This window comes from Stenella coeruleoalba, assembly GCF_951394435.1.
Source record: "Stenella coeruleoalba genome assembly, chromosome: 5".
NCBI classification, from domain to species: Eukaryota; Metazoa; Chordata; class Mammalia; order Artiodactyla; family Delphinidae; genus Stenella; species Stenella coeruleoalba.
In genome coordinates, this window is record NC_137150.1 from 4,323,553 (window position 1) to 4,345,125 (window position 21,573).

The 21,573-nt window shown below is 39.2% G+C and overlaps 1 protein-coding gene across 3 annotated transcripts in view; it reads left to right on the forward strand.

Moving 5' to 3' along the window:
• LOC307186875 (uncharacterized protein) overlaps nt 1-21,573 on the forward strand; it is a 341,925-nt gene that overhangs the window by 117,689 nt on the left and 202,663 nt on the right. For 2 of the 3 annotated variants that reach the window (XR_013828492.1, XM_079922474.1), the window contains exon 2: nt 11,622-11,706. The exons of the other annotated variant lie outside the window; for it this stretch is intronic. Coding sequence is in view for 1 of the 2 variants with exons in the window: in XM_079922474.1 (XP_079778600.1) it covers nt 11,622-11,706 (85 nt within the window). In the remaining variant the exon portion in view is untranslated. The remainder of the gene's footprint in view (nt 1-11,621; nt 11,707-21,573) is intronic. 3 annotated transcript variants of the gene reach the window in all.

The following is a 21,573-nucleotide window of genomic DNA, read 5'->3' on the forward strand; positions in this document are numbered from 1 at the left end:
TCTATGCTATTTTGGATAACAGTCCTTTGTCACATGTGTCTTTTGCAAATATTTTCTCCCAATCTGTGGCTTGCCTTCTCATTGTCTTGACATTGTCTTTTGCAGAACAGAAATTTTTAATTTTAAGGAAGTCTAGCTCACCAGTTATTTCTTTCATAGGTCGTGCCTTTGTTGTTGTATTTAAAAAGTCATCACCATACCTAAGGTTATCTAGATTTTTCTCTATCTTGTCTTCTAGAAATGTAATAGTTTTGCATTTTACATTTAGGTTATGATCCATTATGAGTTATTTTTTGTAAAGGGTGCAAGGTCTGTGTCTAAATTCATTTTTTTTTTTGCATGTGGATGTCCAATTATTGTAGCACCATTTGTTGAAAAGACTAGCTTTGTTCCATTGTATTGCTTTTGTTTTTTTTGTTTTGTTTTGTTTTGTTTTTTTGCGGTACGCGGGCCTCTCACTGTTGGGGCCTCTCCCGTTGTGGAGCACAGGCTCTGGACGTGCAGGCTCAGTGGCCATGGCTCACGGGCCCAGCCACTCCGTGGCATGTGGGATCTTCCCCGGACCGGGGCACGAACCCGTGTCCCCTGCATCGGCAGGCAGGTGGACTCTCAACCACTGCGCCACCAGGGAAGTCCCTTGCCTTTGTTTTTTGTCAAACATCAGTTGACCATATTTATTTGGGTCCATTTCTGGGCTTTCCATTCTGTTTCACTAATATTTGTCTATTTTTTAACCAATACCACATTATCTTGTAGTGCTGGTGAAAGAAAGAAAGCTTAATAATAAGTCTTGAAGTCAGGTAGTGTTAGTCTTCTAACTTTGTTCTTCTCTTTCAATACTGTGTTGGCTATCCTGGGTCTTTTAACTCTTTATATAAACTTCATTGTACTGGTAGCTACAAAATAACTTGTTGGGATTTTCATTGAAATTACATTGAGTTTATAGATCAATTTGTCAAGAACTGACTCCTTGTGGAGGTTTTTTTAAAAAATGTTAAGAATTACTGAGAGTGAAATAATTTAACAACATGATTCCAAAGTCAATTTCGTTTAAACAGAGGGATGAAATCTGGCTGCCATGTGGCCTATGATGACAGTTTTGGAATTCCCTGACCCCTCTGCTGACATATGAAATAAAGAATTTTATCTGATGTGTATCAACTGGTTTTCTTTATTCAGTAAGTCATGGAACATGCTAGATGGCCAAGGGAAGTTTAGTTCATCTGCCCAGGTGTAAAATGAAGATGATGTTGAAACAGTTTACCTTATCAGGGTTGAAAAGATACATGGAAAATGACTTGTAGGGGGCATGGCTCAATAACTATTAGTTGTTATTTGACAGTGAGGCATAGGGTGATGAATGGAAACTGTGCCCTCCTTTAATTTAAGTAGGGAGCTTAAAGAACTTATGGTTTCATGAGGCCAGTCTAAACAGAACTATATTCTTCCTGCCAGGACTTCCCTGGTGGCACAGTGGTTAAGAATCTGCCTGCCAATGCAGGGGGAGACAGGTTTGAGCCCTGGTCTGGGAAGATCCCACATGCCACAGAGCAACTAAGTCCATGCGCCACAACTACTGAGCCTGTGCTCTAGAGCCCAAGAGCCACAACTACGGAGCCCACATGCCACAACTACAGAAGCCCGCATGCCTAGAGCCTGTGCTCTGCAACAAGAGAAGCCACCGCAATGAGAAGCCCACGCACCGCAACAAAGAGTAGCTCCCGCTCGCCTCAACTAGAGAAAGCCCGCGCACAGCAACAAAGACCCAATGCAGCCATAAATAAATAAATAAATAAAATCTTCCTGCCAATCTCGGTTATATTTGACTGACATCCACGGCTCACACCCTTCAGATACTTTGACCTTATTGTGCAAATAATTTATGAATGTGAAAAAGTTAGATGTACTTTTATGTTATGTTATCACAGATTTATAACAGCCTCTGTGGAAAGACCTTTGATTGTGTGCATTGGGTATATTGAAAAGACGGAGTTCTAGAAATGAGTACTTCCAAATATTACTTGTATAAAATGATGTTTTGCACAAATGCACACTCAATGAAGAGTATGGGACTTCAGTGAAAGATGAAGTAGAAAAGGAAAGAAAAATGGGATCTAGTACAGAACAGTGGAGTAAATCACTGAGCCGGAAGCACAAAGACCATGAGTGAGCCGTGGAGATTACCTGCCACTTTTTCCATGGTGTCTGTGTTCTGAGTTCCAGACAACTATCTTATAAAGACATTTGGAAGCTCAAACCTATCTGCTTATTGGAGAAGGCTGGTATTAGAATTATGATGGATTTTAGAAGTGGTACAGCTCTTCAAGAAAACTTTCAGGTTCCTGACTAGTGGTTTGGAAGTGTTATTGCTAGGGATAGAATAAGATAGATACACAGCTAGAAATCCCACTAGGGAAAGATAGAGACTTGAGGAGATCACCATAAGCTAGACACCAACCAGAAAATGCCTAGAACATCTGGCAGCTAAGCAACAATCAGAACATGTTGAAAGTAAACAGACTTACTTGTGCCACTACCACCAAAAAATGGACCCAAGACCTGCATTTGGCCTTGGGAGGTCTATAGGGTAACAGACCCTGAAAAACTGCACTCTTGCATGTAGCCAAGACAAGAATATAGGTGAAAGGGGAAAGAAACTAGATGAAAGGGGATATTATACAAAAACCTGAGATGAATTACCGCATTTTAGTGTATGTTACCACCATTTTGCTAATATACATATGATTTAAATAGTGCTGTGACAGTCCTGGTTAGACCATATAGGGCCAAAGGAGGAATTAATGATGGAAGCCTTGATGTCTACCCAAAAATGAGGATGAAGGTGGTCTCCTCCCCTCCCCACTCTTTCCTTGATTATAAAAGTGTAGCCCTCTTTGTCCTTGGAGCTGCGCTCCCCTGCCTGCCCACTTGTATCTTTCACAAGCATCCTATGCTAATAAACTCACTCTTTCCCTGTCACTGGGCCTGTCTCTGAATTCCTTCTGCATGGAGACAAGAGAACCTGAACTTCAGAAAGTCCTGTAACACCATACACAAAAATAAGCTCAAAATGGATTAAAGACCTAAATGTAAGTCCAGAAACTATCAAACTCTTAAGAGGAAAACATAGGCAGAACACTCTATGACATAAATCACAGCAAGATCCTTTTGGACCCACCTCCTAGAGAAATGGAAATAAAAACAAAAATAAACAAATGGGACCTAATGAAACTTCAAAGCTTTTGCACAGCAAAGGAAACCATAAACAAGACCAAAAGACAACCCTCAGAATGGAGGAAAGTATTTGCAAATGAAGCAACTGACAAAGGATTAATCTCCAAAATTTATAAGCAGCTCATGCAGCTCAATAACAAAAAACAAACAACCCAATCCAAAAATGGACAGAAGACCTAAATAGACATTTCTCCAAAGAAGATATAGACTGCCAACAAACACATGAAAGAATGCTCAACATCTTTAATCATTAGAGAAATGCAAATCAAAACTACAATGAGATATCATCTCACACCAGTCAGAATGGCCATCATCAAAAAATCTAGAAACAATAAATGCTGGAGAGGGTGTGGAGGAAAGGGAACACTCTTGCACTGCTGGTGGGAATGTGAATTGGTTCAGCCACTATGGAGAACAGTATGGAGGTTCCTTAAAAAACTACAAATAGAACTACCATATGACCCAGCAATCCCACTACTGGGCATATGCCCTGAGAAAACCAAAATTCAAAAAGAGTCATGTACCAAAATGTTCATCGCAGCCCTATTTACAATAGCCCGGAGATGGAAGCAACGTAAGTGCCCATCATCGGATGAATGGATGAAGAAGATGTGGCACATATATACAATGGAATATTACTCAGCCTGAAAAAGAAACAAAACTGAGTTATTTGTAGTGACGTGGTTGGACCTAGAGTCTGTCATATAAGTGAAGTAAGTCAGAAAGAGAAAGACAAATACCGTATGCTAACACATATATATGGAATTTAAGAAAAAAAATGTCATGAAGAACCTAGGGGTAAGACAGGAATAAAGACACAGAGCTACTAGAGAACGGACTTGAGGATATGGGGAGGGGGAAGGGTGAGCTGTGACAGAGCGAGAGAGAGGCATGGACATATATACACTACCAAACGTAAGGTAGATAGCTAGTGGGAAGCAGCCGCATAGCACAGGGAGATCAGCTCGGTGCTCTGTGAACACGTAGAGGGGTGAGATAAGGAGGGTGGGAGGGAGGGAGGGAGACGCAAGAGAGAAGAGATGTGGGAACATATGTATATGTATAACTGATTCACTTTGTTATAAAGCAGAAACTAACCCACCATTGTAAAGCAATTATACTCCAATAAAGATGAAAAAAAAAAAAAAAAGTCCTGAGTTAAGGTAAGCAGTTTCAGTTGGAAGACAGTGAGGGGAGTGGGCAGTGCCCTCCTAAGTCAGAGACTGTGGATTCAAGTCCCAGTCTGAAGTGCGGCTGGGTTCCAGTCCCATCCGAGAAGTGCGGTTTCCTTATCAGTTCTTCTTTATTTGAAGGAGGATAAAAAGAAGCAGGAAACACAGTGTCTGTAGCCACAATGGGAGTTATTTTCGGTAAACTGCTTTATTGAAATAATTTTAGCTCAGAAGGGGACGTGAGGCAGATCGTAGCCCCAGCACCTCCGCATGTGAGAAACGTTCTCCGCGATTTCTCTTAGCACATCAGACTGACCCTTTGGTGTCTTCTGAAACATGAGCAAACATCGCTACCCTTCAGTGCTGCTGAATTCATTGTAGTTTCCCCACCGTGCTGTGCTGATGCTTACCTCCCTGCCTTAGCACGTGGAACTTTCTGTCTAGAGAATACTTCTCTACTATATCTTCTCCTTCCCTTTGTCCATTCTCCTTTCTTCAGCACTTCACATGATCTCCCTTAATTCTGACGTATGACTTAGGGTGCTGACACATACTTGATTTTGAATCGTTTTTGTAGCCAGTGTCTAGTGAGTCCCGCCGGTATAGAAGGCCCCATATGAGGAACTGCAGAGGCATAATAAAATTACACACCCAAAGCCAAATCAAGCCCCCGTTTTTGCTTCAAGTATAAAATGAACTGCAACACGAGAACAAATAACAGGATTGTGCTATAACGTAGATGAAGAACTGAAGGAGGAGAAACTTTCTACCAGGGAAAAGGAGTAGGGAATGAGAGGTGCTTCGTGCTGGGTGTACCCCTGAGCTGCCTCTAGAGGCTGGGATGGGTTTTAACAGGGCAAGTCATAGGGAGAAGGCGCGACCTGACAGACTTGCAGACGCCAAAAGGCTCAGACTGTTATCAGTACAACACCGAAGCTGTCAGCAGCTGGAACTTTCCCTGGTTCCCTAGGGAACACGAAGAAGCAAGAGGCTGTCTGATCTGTTTTTCAGAGTTTTGAGACTTTGTAGGAGCTGCCATCACCATGGTAGCCAGCGATGCTGCTCAGAGAACATACTAAGGTTTTGACGGGTGAGCACCCCATGTTTTTGCATTAGACTTTCACTTAAAATTACATAATAAAACTCATATTTCATAATAAGGGTAATCAAAAGTGGTATTATGAAAGATAGGAGGTGAAAGCCTCCTGTTGTCACCTTGGCCACGATCTGGAAATGTTTGCCCTTTGCTCTCATTAAGGACTTTATCATCCCCTGCTGGGCGTCTGGCATTCTCTGATGTACAGAAACTTCCCACGAACAGGTGGATGTAGCTCCTCCTCTCACCTGGGCCAAAGGCTCTCACTTAGATCCCTGTGTGTCCTTTCTGTTTCCTGTAACGCCAAGATCACTTCAGTCCTAAGCATCGCAGCTCAGACCACCTAAGTAGAAGCCGATCGTGATGGACACTACACAGTTCTCTAAAACAAAAAAGAAATCTGACTGTTAGAGAAAATGGAGTTTCTTTCTGGAAAGAGAATTAGTGGTAAATAGCTACGAAATTTAGACATCTGCCTTATAAGCCGGGCACCCGGAATAGAATTGTATTTGTGTTCTGCCCTTTATAAGCACCCCCCATATGGTTGGAATGGTGAGTAGATCAGATTGACTGAAATACAGGATATGTGTAGAGGAATCGGGGGATATCAGACAGAAGAAGTAATTTGTGCCAAGTTGTGAAGAGCCTTGAATATCAGATTCAGAAGCCTCGATTTTATTTGGTGTACAACTGGATGTTAGGTAGGGAGCATTATATTATCAAAAGGGTGTGTTACTAGGTAGATTCATCTGGAGGCTAGTTCACCAGGTGTATTGGAGTTAGGATGGGGATGATGGAGTATTAGGAAGGCGTTTCCTAATTGCTTGTTATGCAAGCATAAGCATTTGGTAAAAAGCAACTTTCCAAATTTGTGGGGGAGTTGTACTGTCTTTTGATTTCTAAGTCACATTTTAACATTTAAAATTGAACAGAGTATAGAAAAAGTTCAACTAACTGGAACCCTCACAGTGGCAACCATTTTTACATGTGATTTTTACCTCGGAGAGGCAAATAGAAAAAAACCCAAAAACTGAGAACAGAGATTTAGTAACTATAAAGTATATTCCAGGAGAGGAGTGGGATTGTTTTATGCCTGGGAAATAACACAATGATAATTGACCTTCAGGTAGTGACTTCAAATATATTTTCACTCAAAAGGGCTATATATAATAAGCCAGTACTGGGAAGGGGTTTATATTCAAACCTAAGACCATCAGAAATTCAATAAAACAGAACACTCCCTGACCAAGACAGTCCCGTTATTGAGGTCTTTTGGTTCTTGTGTGCAGGTTTTACTCAAAGAAATTTATTCATTACTAGGAGTTCACAAAAGGCAATGAAGCTTGGTCACTAGTCCTTTTTTTTTTTTTTTTTAATCACCACTTGGAGCAATCCTGACTTTTTAAGGATTCACTTTTAACTTACTGTCTGAAAAGAACTGTTACAATGATGGATGCTTGAGGACCGGTATAATCAGTTATCTCTTCTTGGCATTCTGTTTTACTTTTCTACCTGTAACATATTCACAGATAACAAGCTGTATAGATATGCTCTGAGGGCAAGTGTTGATTTAGTAAATTCTTGATAGCTTTTTTGTTGCAGACAAAAGTCCTTAATGCAGCAAATTTTATAAGGTTCAATAATCTACACAGGACAAGTCAACAGGTAACAGCGTAACTATTAAGCTTCCATTTCGCTTGATGATGCTTCCTGTTACTTGTGGCATCTTGGACAAGCCACGGATGGAATCTATCTCACTGATAAAAGGAATCATGAAGACCACACCTGCCTAAAAGCTGGAGCCTGGAGGTTGGGGGGGAGGGAGACACAAGAGGGAAGAGATATGGGAACTTACGTATATGCATAACTGATTCACTTTGTTATAAAGCAGAAACTAACACACCATTGTAAAGCAATTATACCCCAATAAAGATGTTAAAAAAACAAACAAAAAAAGCTGGAGGCTGGTCTATCCCAGTGGATCCTTTGATTCTATGTCTTGAGGATTTTCTTCAGAGTTGACTGCCAAGAAAAACATTTTCTTTTCCTGTGAAACAGCACAATAAATTGATGAGTCTGTCCCTGATAAATAGAAATGTTCCATCTGCTGTTATGTAACATTTTTACTTTACATTCCATCCACAAAATGCTGTAACAGCAGTGCCAACTGGAAAGAATGACTCGAAAAAATTTCCTTCTTTCCATTTCCATTCAATAATGTATTTTAGATCTATATCCTTTACTTGCGTTTCTTGGAGTCATCAAATTTAGGCATAAGCATTTATGAATTCTTATTTGGGTTTCTAATCCACAGATACTGTGGCCCTGCTTGGTTTTTATTTTAAAGATCAGTGCCACTTAATATTCCTCTTTGTCTAATAAATAACTTAGTACACTCTCCTAAAATCTGTGTAAATTATTTGAGAGAATAATCACACACTCTTCAGTCATTCTAAACTCTCTTTAACAAGTTATTTTCCTGAGTTTTTCAAAGTTTGAGGAAATAGAATGAGATATAAAATATTCTGTTATGAATAGTTTTACAATAACAATTGGTCCAGTGTAATATATATATTTTTATTTCTTATTGAGAATTGTGGTCATGGTTTCAAAGCTCCCAGTATCTTGATATGCTTCTTATGTGAATATAATTCTCAGTTATTCTTTGAAAGGTTATTTTAAAATAACATATTTGAATTTACTTGTAGACAAAAGTTTAATGTAAAAATTGAAAAATGAATAAGGAAAACAGATTTTTTTACTAATCACTCTAAGTCAAAATTGACAGTTGATGTGCTCTGAGAGCTTACACCATTTACAGAGAGAAGCTCTAACGGGATGACCTAAGAGGTTCAGCCCCACATTGGCCACTTGCTTCAGGACCAGACCAAGTTACTGAACTGCTCAGGGCTTCATTATCACCAAAAGTCCTTCTACTTGGACTGTTTTGTAAGTCTATTCATTTTTAAATTGTTTTTAATTGAAGTATAGTTGAGGTACAATATATAGGTTACAGGTGTACATTATGGTGATTCACAATTTTTCAAGGTTACATTCCATTCATAGTTACAGAATACTGGCTATATTCCTTGTGTTGTACAATGTAGCTTATTGTATACCTAATAGTTTGTACCTCTTACTGCCCTACCTGTATATTACCCCTCCCCCCTTCCCTCTCCCCACTGGTAACCATTAATTTGTTCTCTACATCTGTGAGTCTGTTTCTTTTTTGTTATACTCTCAAGTTTGTGGTAGTTTTTAGATTCCACACATAAGTGATATCGTAACAATATTTGTCTTTCTCTGACTTACTTCACTTAGCATAATGCCCTCCAAGTCCATCCATGCTGCTGCAGATGTAAGTCTGTTCTTTTATTCACTGTCTATTTCAGCTTGCATTTCTCTTTTACTGTGAGCTTTTCCCAACAGTTTCCCACTCTGAGCCCTCCTTTAAATTACACTTCCCGCTGACTTTTGCTGTCATCGCTGCTCTGGTTTGTTCCACAATTATTATTTTGACCAAGTAATTAACTTTTTAACCAACTTTAGTTGCTCTGTTCTTCATTTTTGAGAATACCAATTGGAGGATGCAATCCTGCACTCGTGATAACCCCTAGAATTCTTTATGAAATGAACCTTTCCTGTTGGATCCAGTACTGGGTCAGAGCACCAGTGATTATCTTGTAAGTCAAACTTGCCTCACCCTGGAGATACCAGTCACCCTAAGATTGTCCTATCACCTCCCCACCCCCGTGCAGTAAGCTGCTGGAGAAACTGTCCTCTGGGGAGATCCTAAAACTTCCATTTAAAAAATTGGGACTACAGCCTGAGCTAATCACCAATCTGGTTCAGAATGCCTGCTATAACATATCGCTTCTGCCTTACGTCCTGCTTTGTCTGTTACTCTTGTTAATCTTGTCCTTTGTTAATCCACACCATGGAGACCCTTATCCCCACTTGCTCTGTTCACTGCCTTGTCCAGTATCTGCCAACAGTATTCTGTTACTACTTCCCCAAGGAGACAGATGGGACATTGTCTTTCTTAACACGCCCCGACCCATGAGATTTTAATGCCTGCAGACATATTATACATCTCTTAATTGTATTGTATGTTTGCAATACGTAAAAGAGTAAGATATTCTTACCTCTCAGGAATCAATTCTCCCCCCTGTTGAGAATGTACTATGTAGTCTGATTCTGTTTTCCCTCTCTTTCAGCTTCCCGAAACTTTCCTCTGTATAAATATTTTACTCTTGTAAATCCATTCTGTGGATGCTGGGTATTTGGGTTGTTTCAACTTTTGGTTATTAAAAACAATGTTTCTATGTGCATTTGCATATATGTGTCCTGGCACATATGTTTGAGTTTCTCTACTATGTATATATAGGGATGAGTGGAATTGCAGAGTCATAGGATATTTGTAGCCTCAGTTTTTCTAGATAGTGTCATACTGTTTTCCCAAGTGCATGTACCAATTTATAGGTTTATAAGTTTGTTTTGTTCTCCATCATTACCACCATTGGGCTTGTCTCTCTTTTCAATATTATGTAAGTAACAGTATCTTATTTTTCTTAAATTTGTATTTTCCTGATTACTAATGAGGTAAAGCACGCTTTAAATAAACTAATTGGTCATTTGTGTTTCCTGTGTGTGTGTGTGTGTGTGTGTGTGTGTGTGTGTGTGTAAAATGACTATTCTAGTGTTCTGCTCATTTTAAAATTCAGTTTTCTGTCTTTTCCTATTAATTTTTAGGAATTCTTCATGTAGTCTAAGTGTAAGTTCTTCAGCTATATGTGCCGCAAACATTCTCATGCTGTGCCCTTGACTTTTTACTCCTTGTATGGTGTCTCTGGGGAGCCAGAAGTTGTTAATTTCAATGTAAATTTATATTTTCCTTTATGGTCAGTGTTCTTTGCGTCTTATTTAATAAATAATTCCCTATCTAAAAGAAAGTACAGCATTTTCCCATAATGTCTTCTTAAAGGGTTTTAGTTCAGTTTTTCATATTTATTGAAAAGATGATTCTTTTCCTAACAATCTCCAAAGCCGTCCCTACAATATTACAAGAGTCCAAGTCCACATAAATATAGGTCTACTTTGCAGTGGGTTGTTGTGTTCCACTGGTCTACTGACTATCACTATATCGTACATACTGGCTTAATTACTGTAGCTTTTTAGAACAACCCTTGATATCTTGAAGAACAAGACTTCCTGTTTAGCTTTTAAAAAAGTGTTGATTAGTCTTGGCCCTTTTCACTTCCATATAAATTTTAGAGTCAGCTTGTTTGGTTCCACAAAAACAAATTGGAATTTGATGGGGATTCTCTTGAATTTCTAAACCATTTTAGAGAGAATTGAAATCTTCACATTAGTGAATCTTCCATATTATGAACATAGTATGTTCTGCTATTATCTAGTAGGATTATTCTTGGTATTTACTATTTTTTTTAAAATTAGTGATTATTGCAAGTGATATATTAAAACATTTTAAAAATTTAATTTCTAAGTTGATGTATAAGAATACAATAGATTTTTGTTTATTGATTTATATTCCCCTCACCTTGACAAATTCTTTTATTGTCTGTAGATCTCTTTGGATGTTCCAAGGACATAATTATATTATGTGCACATAACAACAGTTATGCTTCTTCCTTTATCATTTTTATATATGTTAATTTTTTTCTTGCCTAACTTTGCTGACTAGGATTGAGCAATGTCAAAAGTTATTCCTAATATTGTAAGGAAATATCTCAGAGTTACATGATTTTATATGATGTTTGATGTATACTCTTTGCAGCTACACTTTTTTTTCCCTCTGTTATAAATAAGGAGTTGAGCTGGATTTGTGTTGTGTTGTTGAAATCATTACCCAAGTATACCACTGGGTACTTGGTTTCCTGGTAACCTCAGTTCTTTGAGATATTCAAGAGCAGTTACGGTTTTCTAGTTTATTCAGACTTTTCTGATTGTTAAAACAGGGGCATCACTCTTGTTTTAAAATTACTTTTATGAGGCATATTTTTCATACCATAGAGTTTACACCCAAGATGATTCCTCTTGCCACTCCCCACCCCCCTTCATCCACCAGTAACCACTACTCTATTTTTTTGTTTTTGCAGTTTGGGGCAATGCTCTTCTCAGATTTCTACATCCCTGGCACAAGTGGAACCAGTTGGTTCAGGATTTTCATTTACCTACTTACATGTAAGTTGAAGTTACACTGTTGACATGTCTTTACTTTCCACGTCTGTGGTTTTACATTGCTGAAGTATTCTAAATGCAGACCGTCCCCAGCTTGTGACGGTTCGACTTCATGATATTTTGACTTTACGATGGTGTGAAATCTGTACCCATTCGTTAGAAACCATACTTCTAATTCTGAGCGTTGGTCTTTTCCCCGCTAGTGATATGTGGTACGCTTCTCTCATGCTGCTGGGCACTGACTGCAGCGCCTAGTCGGCCAGGCAGTCATGAGGGTGAACAGTGATACACTCACAACCATGCTGCACCCACACACCATTCTGCTTTTCACTTTCAGCACAGTGTTCAATAAAGTACATGAAACATTCAACAGTTTATTGTAAAATAAGCTTTGTGTTGGATGATTTAGCTCAACAGTGGGCTAATGTAAGTGCTCTGAGCACTTTTATGGTGTTCAGGAGGTTAGCTGTAGTAAATGCATTTTTGACTTGTGATATTTTCAGCTTAGAATGGGCTTTTGGGGATATAACCCGGTTTTAAGGTAGGCAGATCTGTACTTAGGACTGTTTTTATCTGTGTGCCTTATTATTTTCTCAGGGAGGTATTTAAAAATTTCTGTGAATTTCAGAGCAGTTTTAAATCATTTTCCATTATGATTGTTGTTTGCCAATTTTTTCTCATACTCATCAGTTTTGTCATTATTTTGAAGCTATGCTATTAGAATGCATAGGGGGGACTTCCCTGGTGGTCCAGTGGTTAAGACTCGCGCTTCCACTGCAAGGGGTGCGGATTCAATTCCTGGTCAGAAAACTAAGACCCCACATGCCTTGGGGCATGGCCAAAAAACAAAAATCAAGAATGCATATAGGACTTCCCTGGTGGTGCAGTGGTTGAGAGTCCGCCTGCCGATGCAGGGGACGCGGGTTCGTGCCCCGGTCCGGGAAGATCCCACATGCCGCGGAGCAGCTGGGCCCGTGAGCCATGGCCGCTGAGCCTGCATGTCCAGAGCCTGTGCTCCGCAGTGGGAGAGGCCACAGCAGTGAGAGGCCCATGTACTGCAAAAAAAAAAAAAAAAAAAGAATGCATATAGACCTAGAATTGTTAAATATCTCTAGTGGGTTTCTTTTTATCATTAGGTTGTGACTCTCTTTTATCTTGATATTTTTTAAGTGGTATTTTATCTCATTAATATTTCATCTTTTTAATTTCAAATTTTCTTTGTTTTTATAGTTTAGGTGTATCTATTGTAAACAGCACCTTTTTTAAAAAATTCAATCAGGTAATTTCCATCTTTTAAAAGGAGAAACAGTTTATTTTAATCACTGTGATTGCATGTTTCCACTCTTTTAGCAATGACTTTGCTTTTTCTCTTCCTTTCTTGCCTTTCATGAGATTGAGTTTTTTATTTTATTTTTTGTTTTGGAATAATCATAGATTCACAGGAAGTTGCAAAATTAATACAAACAATTCTCACAGATCCTTCACCCAGTTTTCCCCAATGTTCATGTCTTACATGGTTACAGAACAATTTCGAAACCAGGAAATCGGTGGTGGTGCGATCAATGTGTGAACCTCTGTGCTGTTTCATTCCATGTGTAACCATCACCCCCAATCCATATACAGGACTGCTGCATCACCACCGGGGTCTCCCTCATGCTCCCTCTGTATGGTCACACGTATCCCTCCTTGTCTCTAGCCCCTGGCAGTATGAATCTGCTCTCCACCTCTATAATTCTGTCATTTCGGTGATGTTGTATAAATGGCATCATACACCATGTGACCTTTTAAGGCTGCTTTTTGTTTGTTTGTTTGTTTGTTTGTTTGTGGTACGCGGGCCTCTCACTGTTGTGGCCTCTTCCGTTGCGAAACACAGGCTCCGGACGCGCAGGCTCAGCGGCCATGGCTCACGGGCCCAGCCGCTCCGCGGCATGTGGGATCTTCCCGGACCGGGGCACGAACCTGCGTCCCCTGCATCGGCAGGCGGACTCTCAACCACTGCGCCACCAGGGAAGCCCTACTTTTTTAGTTTTTCATCCAATGTACCGCCCTTGATTCATCCAGGTTGTCGCCTGTATCAGTAGTTTGTTCCTTTTATTGCTGAGTAGTATTCCAAGGTCTGGATATTCCACAGTTTGTTTGGGCAGGAGGTGGACGTTCAGGTTCCTCACCCTGGATGGTGGTATCAGGTATTGTCACTGCTCCTGACACCCCTGGGGGCTGCGGGTGGTCAGGGGCCTCGTTAGGGCTGGGAGGTGGGAAATGTTTGATTTTCCCCCTCAGCTCCTCTAACACTACCAGGATCGGGGGCAGGGAGGAGGGAGATCTCAGTAACACGAGATGGAGGCAGAAGTCCCGGCTTTCCACGTGGCCCCCCGATGACACTGCACTCATATCTACAACCTGCACACAAGCTCCCTAAACTGGGCTGCAAGTCTGGGCTCCCTACTCCCTCTCTCTGATACCAGCCTGGGGGAGAGAACAGCACAGTCTGGACAGTCCGGCCCCCAGCCAGGCCTTGACTGACAGAGTGGGTGGAGGACCATGCTTTACCTCCACGGTGTTTAGGTCTAATGGGAAGGTGATTGTTGAACAGTTTTCTGTTTTGCTAGGTTGCCCTTTTCCTGATCCTTTAGGGAGAGCAGGCTTTTTTTTAGAGCTTTTTGGTCTGTCCGTTGGTTTCTCTTGGCATATTTGATTGCAGGCTTCTGATTGCTTGAGCTCTATTTCATTCCCTTTCTCACTAAAAACTGGAAATAGTTTATTTTCCTTCTTGTATATCAGCAGTAACCCTCAAGTGCCTAATTCTAAAATATATCAGTACTTCTATAGCCTACCAGAGATCTTAGAATGTTCCAACTTTAACATCCTCCATCCAATTTCTTGTCCATTATCATGGTCTTTTATTTTAGTTCCATCTCATTGGTAAATTCTCCCAAATTTTGATTTTTATTACAAGCCCTGTTTACACTCAATACTTATTTTAACTTACTAATATGTTTACCAGTTTTGTTTTGTTTTTTAACATTTTTATTGGAGTATAATTGCTTTACAATGGTGTGTTAGTTTCTGCTTTATAACAAAGTGAATCAGTTATACATATACATACATCCCCACGTCTCCTCCCTCCTGCGTCTCCCTCCCTCCCACCCTCCCTATCCCACCCCTCCAGGTGGTCACAAAGCACCGAGCTGATCTCCCTGTGCTATGCGGCTGCTTCCCACTACCTATCTATTTTGCATTTGGTAGTGTATATATGTCCCTGCCACTCTCTCTCTTCGTCCCAGCTTACCCTTCCCCCTCCCCGTGTCCTCAAGTCCATTCTCTAGTAGGTTTGCGTCTTTATTCCCATCTTGCCCCTAGGTTCTTCATGACTTTTTTTTCCCCTTAGATTCCATATATATGTGTTAGCATACGGTATTTGTTTTTCTCTTTCTGACTTACTTCACTCTGTATGACAGACCCTAAGTCCATCCACCTCACTACAAATAACTCAGTTTCGTTTCTTTTTATGGCTGAGTAATATTCCATTGCATATATGTGCCACATCTTCTTTATCCATTCATCTGTCGATGGACACTTAGGTTGCTTCCATGTCCTGGCTATTGTAAATAGGGCTGCAATGAACATTGTGGTACATGACTCTTTTCGAATTATGGTTTTCTCAGGGTATATGCCCAGTAGTGGGATTGAAGAGTCATATGGTAGTTCTATTTTTAGTTTTTTAAGGAACCTCCATACTGTTCTCCATAGTGGCTGTATCAATTTACATTCCCACCAACAGTGTAGGAGGGTTCCCTTTTCTCCACCCCAAATAACCAGTTTCTTTATTCAGCATTTTTTCTTGGTTCCCATTCCTCCCTTCCTGGTTCAATTACATTCTTGCTAAAATACACACTTAATGGCTTTTTCATTGAGAGTAAATGGTGACAGTCTTTTTTCTTTACTATAACCAAGACAGCCTTAAAGTTCCTCTCAGCTTGACTGAACTTTTTAAAAAAAATTTTTATTGGAGTATAGTTGATTTACAATGTTGTATTAGTTTCAGGTGTCCAGCAAAGTGATTCAGTTATACACATGCATATATCCATTCTTTTTCAGATTCTTTTCCCATATATAGGTCATTACAGAGTACTGAGTAGAATTCCCTGTGCTATACAGTAGGTCCTTGTTGGCTATCTGTTTTATATAAAGTAGTGTGTGTATGTCAGCTTGGCTAAACTTTGGACAGACTTCTCCCAGACTCCCAGCGCCTCCGCCTCTCATTTTAAAGAGCATTTACTTTAGCAAAGTTGTCAGTTCAAATTCCTTCTCTGCTCCTTTGAGATGGAGATCTTCTCCCATCTTCGCTCCAGTTTTACACCCAAGAATGAGAGCCATCCCACTTGACATGTCATTGAGAAAGATAGTGATGCAATCTCCCAGTTTCTGGGGGAGGGCGGGAGCCTACTTTCCGTAAACAATGAGTAGAATCCTCATCACAGTGACAGCCTGTCCACTCACATCGCCCCATACTTTTCCGCTACTCACCCTGGCACTCAGAAACCCTCTCGCCTTTGTCTCAGTGGTGATTGAGTTCAATCTTTCTTCTCTATTGCAATTGTCTTTTTCTTTTTGAAGTACAGTTGACTTGTAATATTGTGTTAGTTTCAGGTGTACAGCAAAGTAATTCAGTTAGATATGTATATATCTATATTCTTTTTTTTCTATTCTTTTCCATTACAGGTTATCATAGTTCCCTGTGCTATACAGTAGGTCCTTGTTGTATATCTATTTTGTATGTAGTAGTGTGTATATGTTAAACCCACACTCCCACTTTATCTCTCCCTCCCCTCCCCTTTGGTAACCATAAGTTTGTTTTCTATGCCTGTGAGTCTATATCTGTTTTGTAAAGTTCATTTGTACCATTTTTTTATTCCACTATAAATGATATCATATATATGTCTTTGAGTTACTTCACTTACCATGATAATCTCTAGGTCCATGCATGTTGTTGCAAATGGCATTATTTCATTCTATTTTTATGGCTGGGTAGTATTCCATTGTATACATGTACCACATCTTCTTTATCCATTCATCTGTTGATTGACATTTAGGTTGCTTTCATGTCTTGGCTATTGTAAATAGTGCTACTGTGAACACTGGGGTGCATGTATCTTTTCGAATTAGAGTTTTTGTCTCTTCCAGTTATATACCCAGGAGTGAGATTCCTGGATCATATGGTAGTTTTATTTTTAGTTTTTAAAGGAACCTCCATACTGTTCTCCATATTGCAACAGTCTTGAATGAAGTCTGCCTTGTCTGTTTAACTCTATCTGGTGTGATCCTTTGTTGACAACTCTCAGTGTGTTTATTTTCCCTCTCCTGAATGATAGGGTCACTTAGAAGAAAACTGACAGTCATTTTTCTTTCTGCACATTAAAGATATTATTATAGAAAACAATACAGTCTAATAATTTTTAATTGTTTTGAAGCACATGCCCTCAAAAACACAAATCTTTAAAATATTTTAAAAGTTGTGGTAAAATACGCATATCATTTTAGTCATTTTTATATGTACACTTCTGTGGCAGTAAGTTCATTTATATTGTTGTGCAACGATCACCACCATAATCTCTTTCATTTTCCCGGAGTGAAACTCTGTACCCATTAAACAATAACTCCCCATCCCCCTTTCTCCTAGACCCTGGCAACCACCATTTTCATTTCTGTCTCTATGAATTTGACTATTCTAAGTACCTTATATAAACGGAATTACACAATAGTTGTCTTTTAGTGTCTGGCATATTTCATTTAGCATTAATATCTTCAAGGTTCATTCATGTTGTGGCATGTGTCAAAATTTCGTTCTCCATTTCATATTCTGTTGTATGTATATACCATTTTTTTATCCATTCATTCATCAGTGGACATATGGGTTGGCTCCACCTTTTGGCTACTATAAATAATACTGCTATGAATATGGATGTACAAATATCTCTTTGAGACTCTGCTTTCCAATTCTGGAGTATATGTCCAGAAGTGGAATTGCTGGATCATGTGGTAATTCTGTGTTTATTTTTTTTAAGATTTGTCATAATATTTTCCACAGAAGCTGCACTGTTTTACAGTTTCATCAAAAATGCATGAGTTCCAGTTTCTCCACATCCTTGCGAATGCTTGTTATTTTCTCTCTCTCTCTCTCTCTCTCTCTCTCTCTGTGTTTAGTAATAACAATCCTAATGAGTATGGAGTGGTATCTCATGGTAATTTTGATGATGTGCATTTCCCTAATGATTAGTGATATTGAGCATCTTTTTATGTACTTATTGACAATTCGTTATCTTCTTTAGAGAAATGTGTATTCAAGTCTTTTACCCATTTTGAAATCGGTTTCTTTAATTTTTTTGTTGTTGAGTTATAGAAGTTCTTTACATATTCTGGATATTAACCCCGTATCAGATATATGATTTGCAAATATATTCTCATGATTTAAAATTTTTTATTGACCTGTAATAGAAACGTCTTGGGCAGAGCTATAGTAAAATAAATTGCAGTGATAGTGTTTCAACCAAACCAAAATAAAAGTTATTCTGGAGCATGCTGGACATATACGGTAAGTCTTAAGGCGGGAACCACTGAGTGGTTGATTTATTCATTTACCATTTTTTAAATGCTTATCATCTATCCTAATGTTAAATGTCTCGTGATTCAGAGATGGGGGACAGAGTTCCTGCCTTTAAAATCCTCCTAGTGGTCAGGCCATCTAATGATAATAAGGGAAAGGAGATTAAGTATTATATGTTTGTGTCATGTTGGCACCAACATGCTTTTCAAGCTCTTAATCTCTACTTCCAGCCATGCTTTTATTCTTTCCTGCCCTCTGCACATTTCCTAGTCCTGAAATTTCCTCATTTTCCTCTCCCAACCTCTCTCCTAAACAGGTAATTCCAAATCGTTTCTGAAGTTCCTGTTTTAAAGGTCATTTCTTCAGTGCATCCTCTGCTGACCTTCTAATTCTTCTAGTTGCAAGTCTTCCCAGCAGATCTTTTGACCCTTGTTTTGACATTCGTCCCATTTATTACTTCAGTGTGTGTTTTCCCCACTCAGTTCTGGATTCTTTAAGGTCAGGGAATGGTTTACCGCTGTATGTGCCCAACCCTATCTCACTCTTCCATTTCAGAACATTGGCAATGGCTTTGTGATGTACCAGTTTGGCTAGATTGGACCATGTTTCCTGGAATTCCCATTCTTGTATATTTCTCACTAAGGAGAGCTATTAAGGAAATTCTCTCTCAAAGAAAGGAAAGGAGGTTGCAGCCGTTTTGCATGTCGTATACACATCTCATTGCTGCTGATTCCTGACTTGCCTCCTTGGTGTAAAGCAGTAGCTGGGCCAGATACATGTGGCTCAGCCTCTAAGAGTCCTGGCTTTTACAGTATTCTCTTGTCATCAAGGTCAGAGAAAACAAGAATGGACACGGGTTTCACTCTGTCCTTGTAGGATTCCAGCCTGCTCTTGATCTTCCCCTCCTGCCGGCCTGCGTGTGATTTCGAACTCCAGCCTCAGACGTGATGATAGCATATACATCTCGTACTGGTTCTGCTTCTCTGGTCGAGCCCTTACTGAGATAGAGGTTTTTCATTTCTTTCGCAGCTCATATAAATAGCATGTTGGTTTATTAACTTATTTATTGGTTGCTTCTTCCACTAGAAGAAATATAACATGGTGGTTAAAAGCACAAATTCTGAAGAAAAGTGGTTGTAGTTAATCCTGGCTTGACCGCTTACTAGCTATGATTTAGTTCCCTCATCTGTAAAATGGGAATATTTATAATATCTACCTGATAAAGTTTTTATGAAGATTAAAGGAAGTATTGTGTATAGATCAATGCCTGGCACATGTAAGCAGCGTATATGAATTTGATAAATAAAAATATAATAAAAATAATGGGCTGTAAAGCTTTTCAGGAGAGCAGGGCTCCTTTCTCTTTTGTTCAGCCCCTGTGTCACAGCACCCTGAAGAGTGTTTAGCACATAGTAGGTGCTCAAGACTTGAATTGAATTCCAGGATAAAACAATCTCAAGGACTAACAATTCTTAATGTATTGATTTTTTTCTGTGTTTCTCAACTTTTTATCCATTCAGTATATCAAAGAAATATACCACACTCCTCTCAGTAATGGTCAGCCACTAAGGCAATGATTCCGCTCTGAGGCAGGTGATGATTTAGAATCCTGGGATCCCTGGGGTCGGCAAAGATAAGTTGAGAAATCTCCCCAGGTGACCCTACGTATCCTCTTGTGCGATTGTGCCCTCCTCAAGGATGGTTTCTTCGTGTCAAGTTCAAGGGTATTAGACTTTCCACAAAGATGTAAGTATAGTAAAAATAATTACCTATTGATGAAATGCAAATATATTCTCTTTAATACTCACTGGAATGCCCTATCAAATAAAGATTATAAGATAAAGACACATGCCTGTGTTATTAAATATTATTGTAAATAGAAAGTGATGTATTTACTCAGTAATTCTTCTCCCTTAAAATCTTCCCTTGCCTTTTTTTTCCCGAAAGTTTTTAGCTTTTCAAAGTTTGTCTCGGGTTTGTTTTCTGACTACAAAAGAAAGCAATATGTGGATGTCTAAATTTCTCAGAATTAATAAGACTCAAGTCAACTCTGTCCTTCTGGTAGCCTACTTTCATCCAAAGCCTCTATTATTACTAATTAAGCATGCTAAATCAATTATTTTCTGAAGCTGTTTTCTACTCTTATAATTGAGTTTAAAAATGACAGCCTTAACAGTATCCAATACAGAGAATCTAATTTCCATTTCAGTGTTCCATCATAAGCCAAAATGCCATCTAAATAAATAAAATCACTTGACCACAGGTAATCACACAAAATATTTTCTCATTAACTTTTTATAAGTTGCTGCCCATTTTACACCCAAGAAATACGTAGGTCAGATATTCCGTTTGTAGTCTACTATTATCTTTTAAATTCTTTCTTACGGAGTAAAAAGTGAAGCTGCTCTCTGGAAATTTCCATTCCTCTTCTTAGCAGTTCCTGATTGGAGGGGATTTATTGGGTAGCTACAGTCACTAAGTCATTTCTCTGTTCCTGGAGTTGTGGAGTAATCCTAACCAAATTCTAGTCTAGTGAGAAGTGTCTTTATTTCTAGTACTTAAATTATTTGGATTCAATTCTTGCTCATCCATATGAAGCAAGCCTGCTTTCTGCACTCACTGTGGCAACTTGGTGTCCTCAGACCTTTACTACTTAGTGTGTTTCTAGCTGTGCTCTTCCTGGTTCTATAGCTGATATGTGCTCAGGGAAGTATATCTCACCTGGATATTTGCCTAAAGCAAAGACAAATAGGAAAATGAGACTAAAGCAAATATGAGTTACTTTTAGATAATCTATTGGTTTGTGTTATATATGGCTTTCCTTCCCTCTGTTAGCCCAGCTAAGTAAATGTACTTGCTCGAAGGCCTTCTCGGATCTTATATTTCTCTTGTGCAGCTTCTCAGTTCTATTCATTAGAAACTAAAGGAGACACATTTATCTTGGTTTTGTCTTCAAATGGAAGATTACTTATTTACTGTATACTTCAGGGGCGAGAGCATAGGATAGAGGAATCTAGACCAAAAGAAGATGATTCTTTTGACTTAAAAGTAGACAGGTCATTTATCTTTTCTTTATACAGAACAAATTCTAAGTAGTTTTCAGTATGTTTCTATGGGACAAAATAGGAGTAGCCACTGATGACTCCTCAAAGCTGCCACGAATCCCCGAGGCTTCTCCTCAGTCTACAAATGTGAGCGACCTCCCTTATGGTCAGGCCACCTTTTGAATCCCAAGCATCTTAGGTCAGGTTTCCCCAAAGCAGATC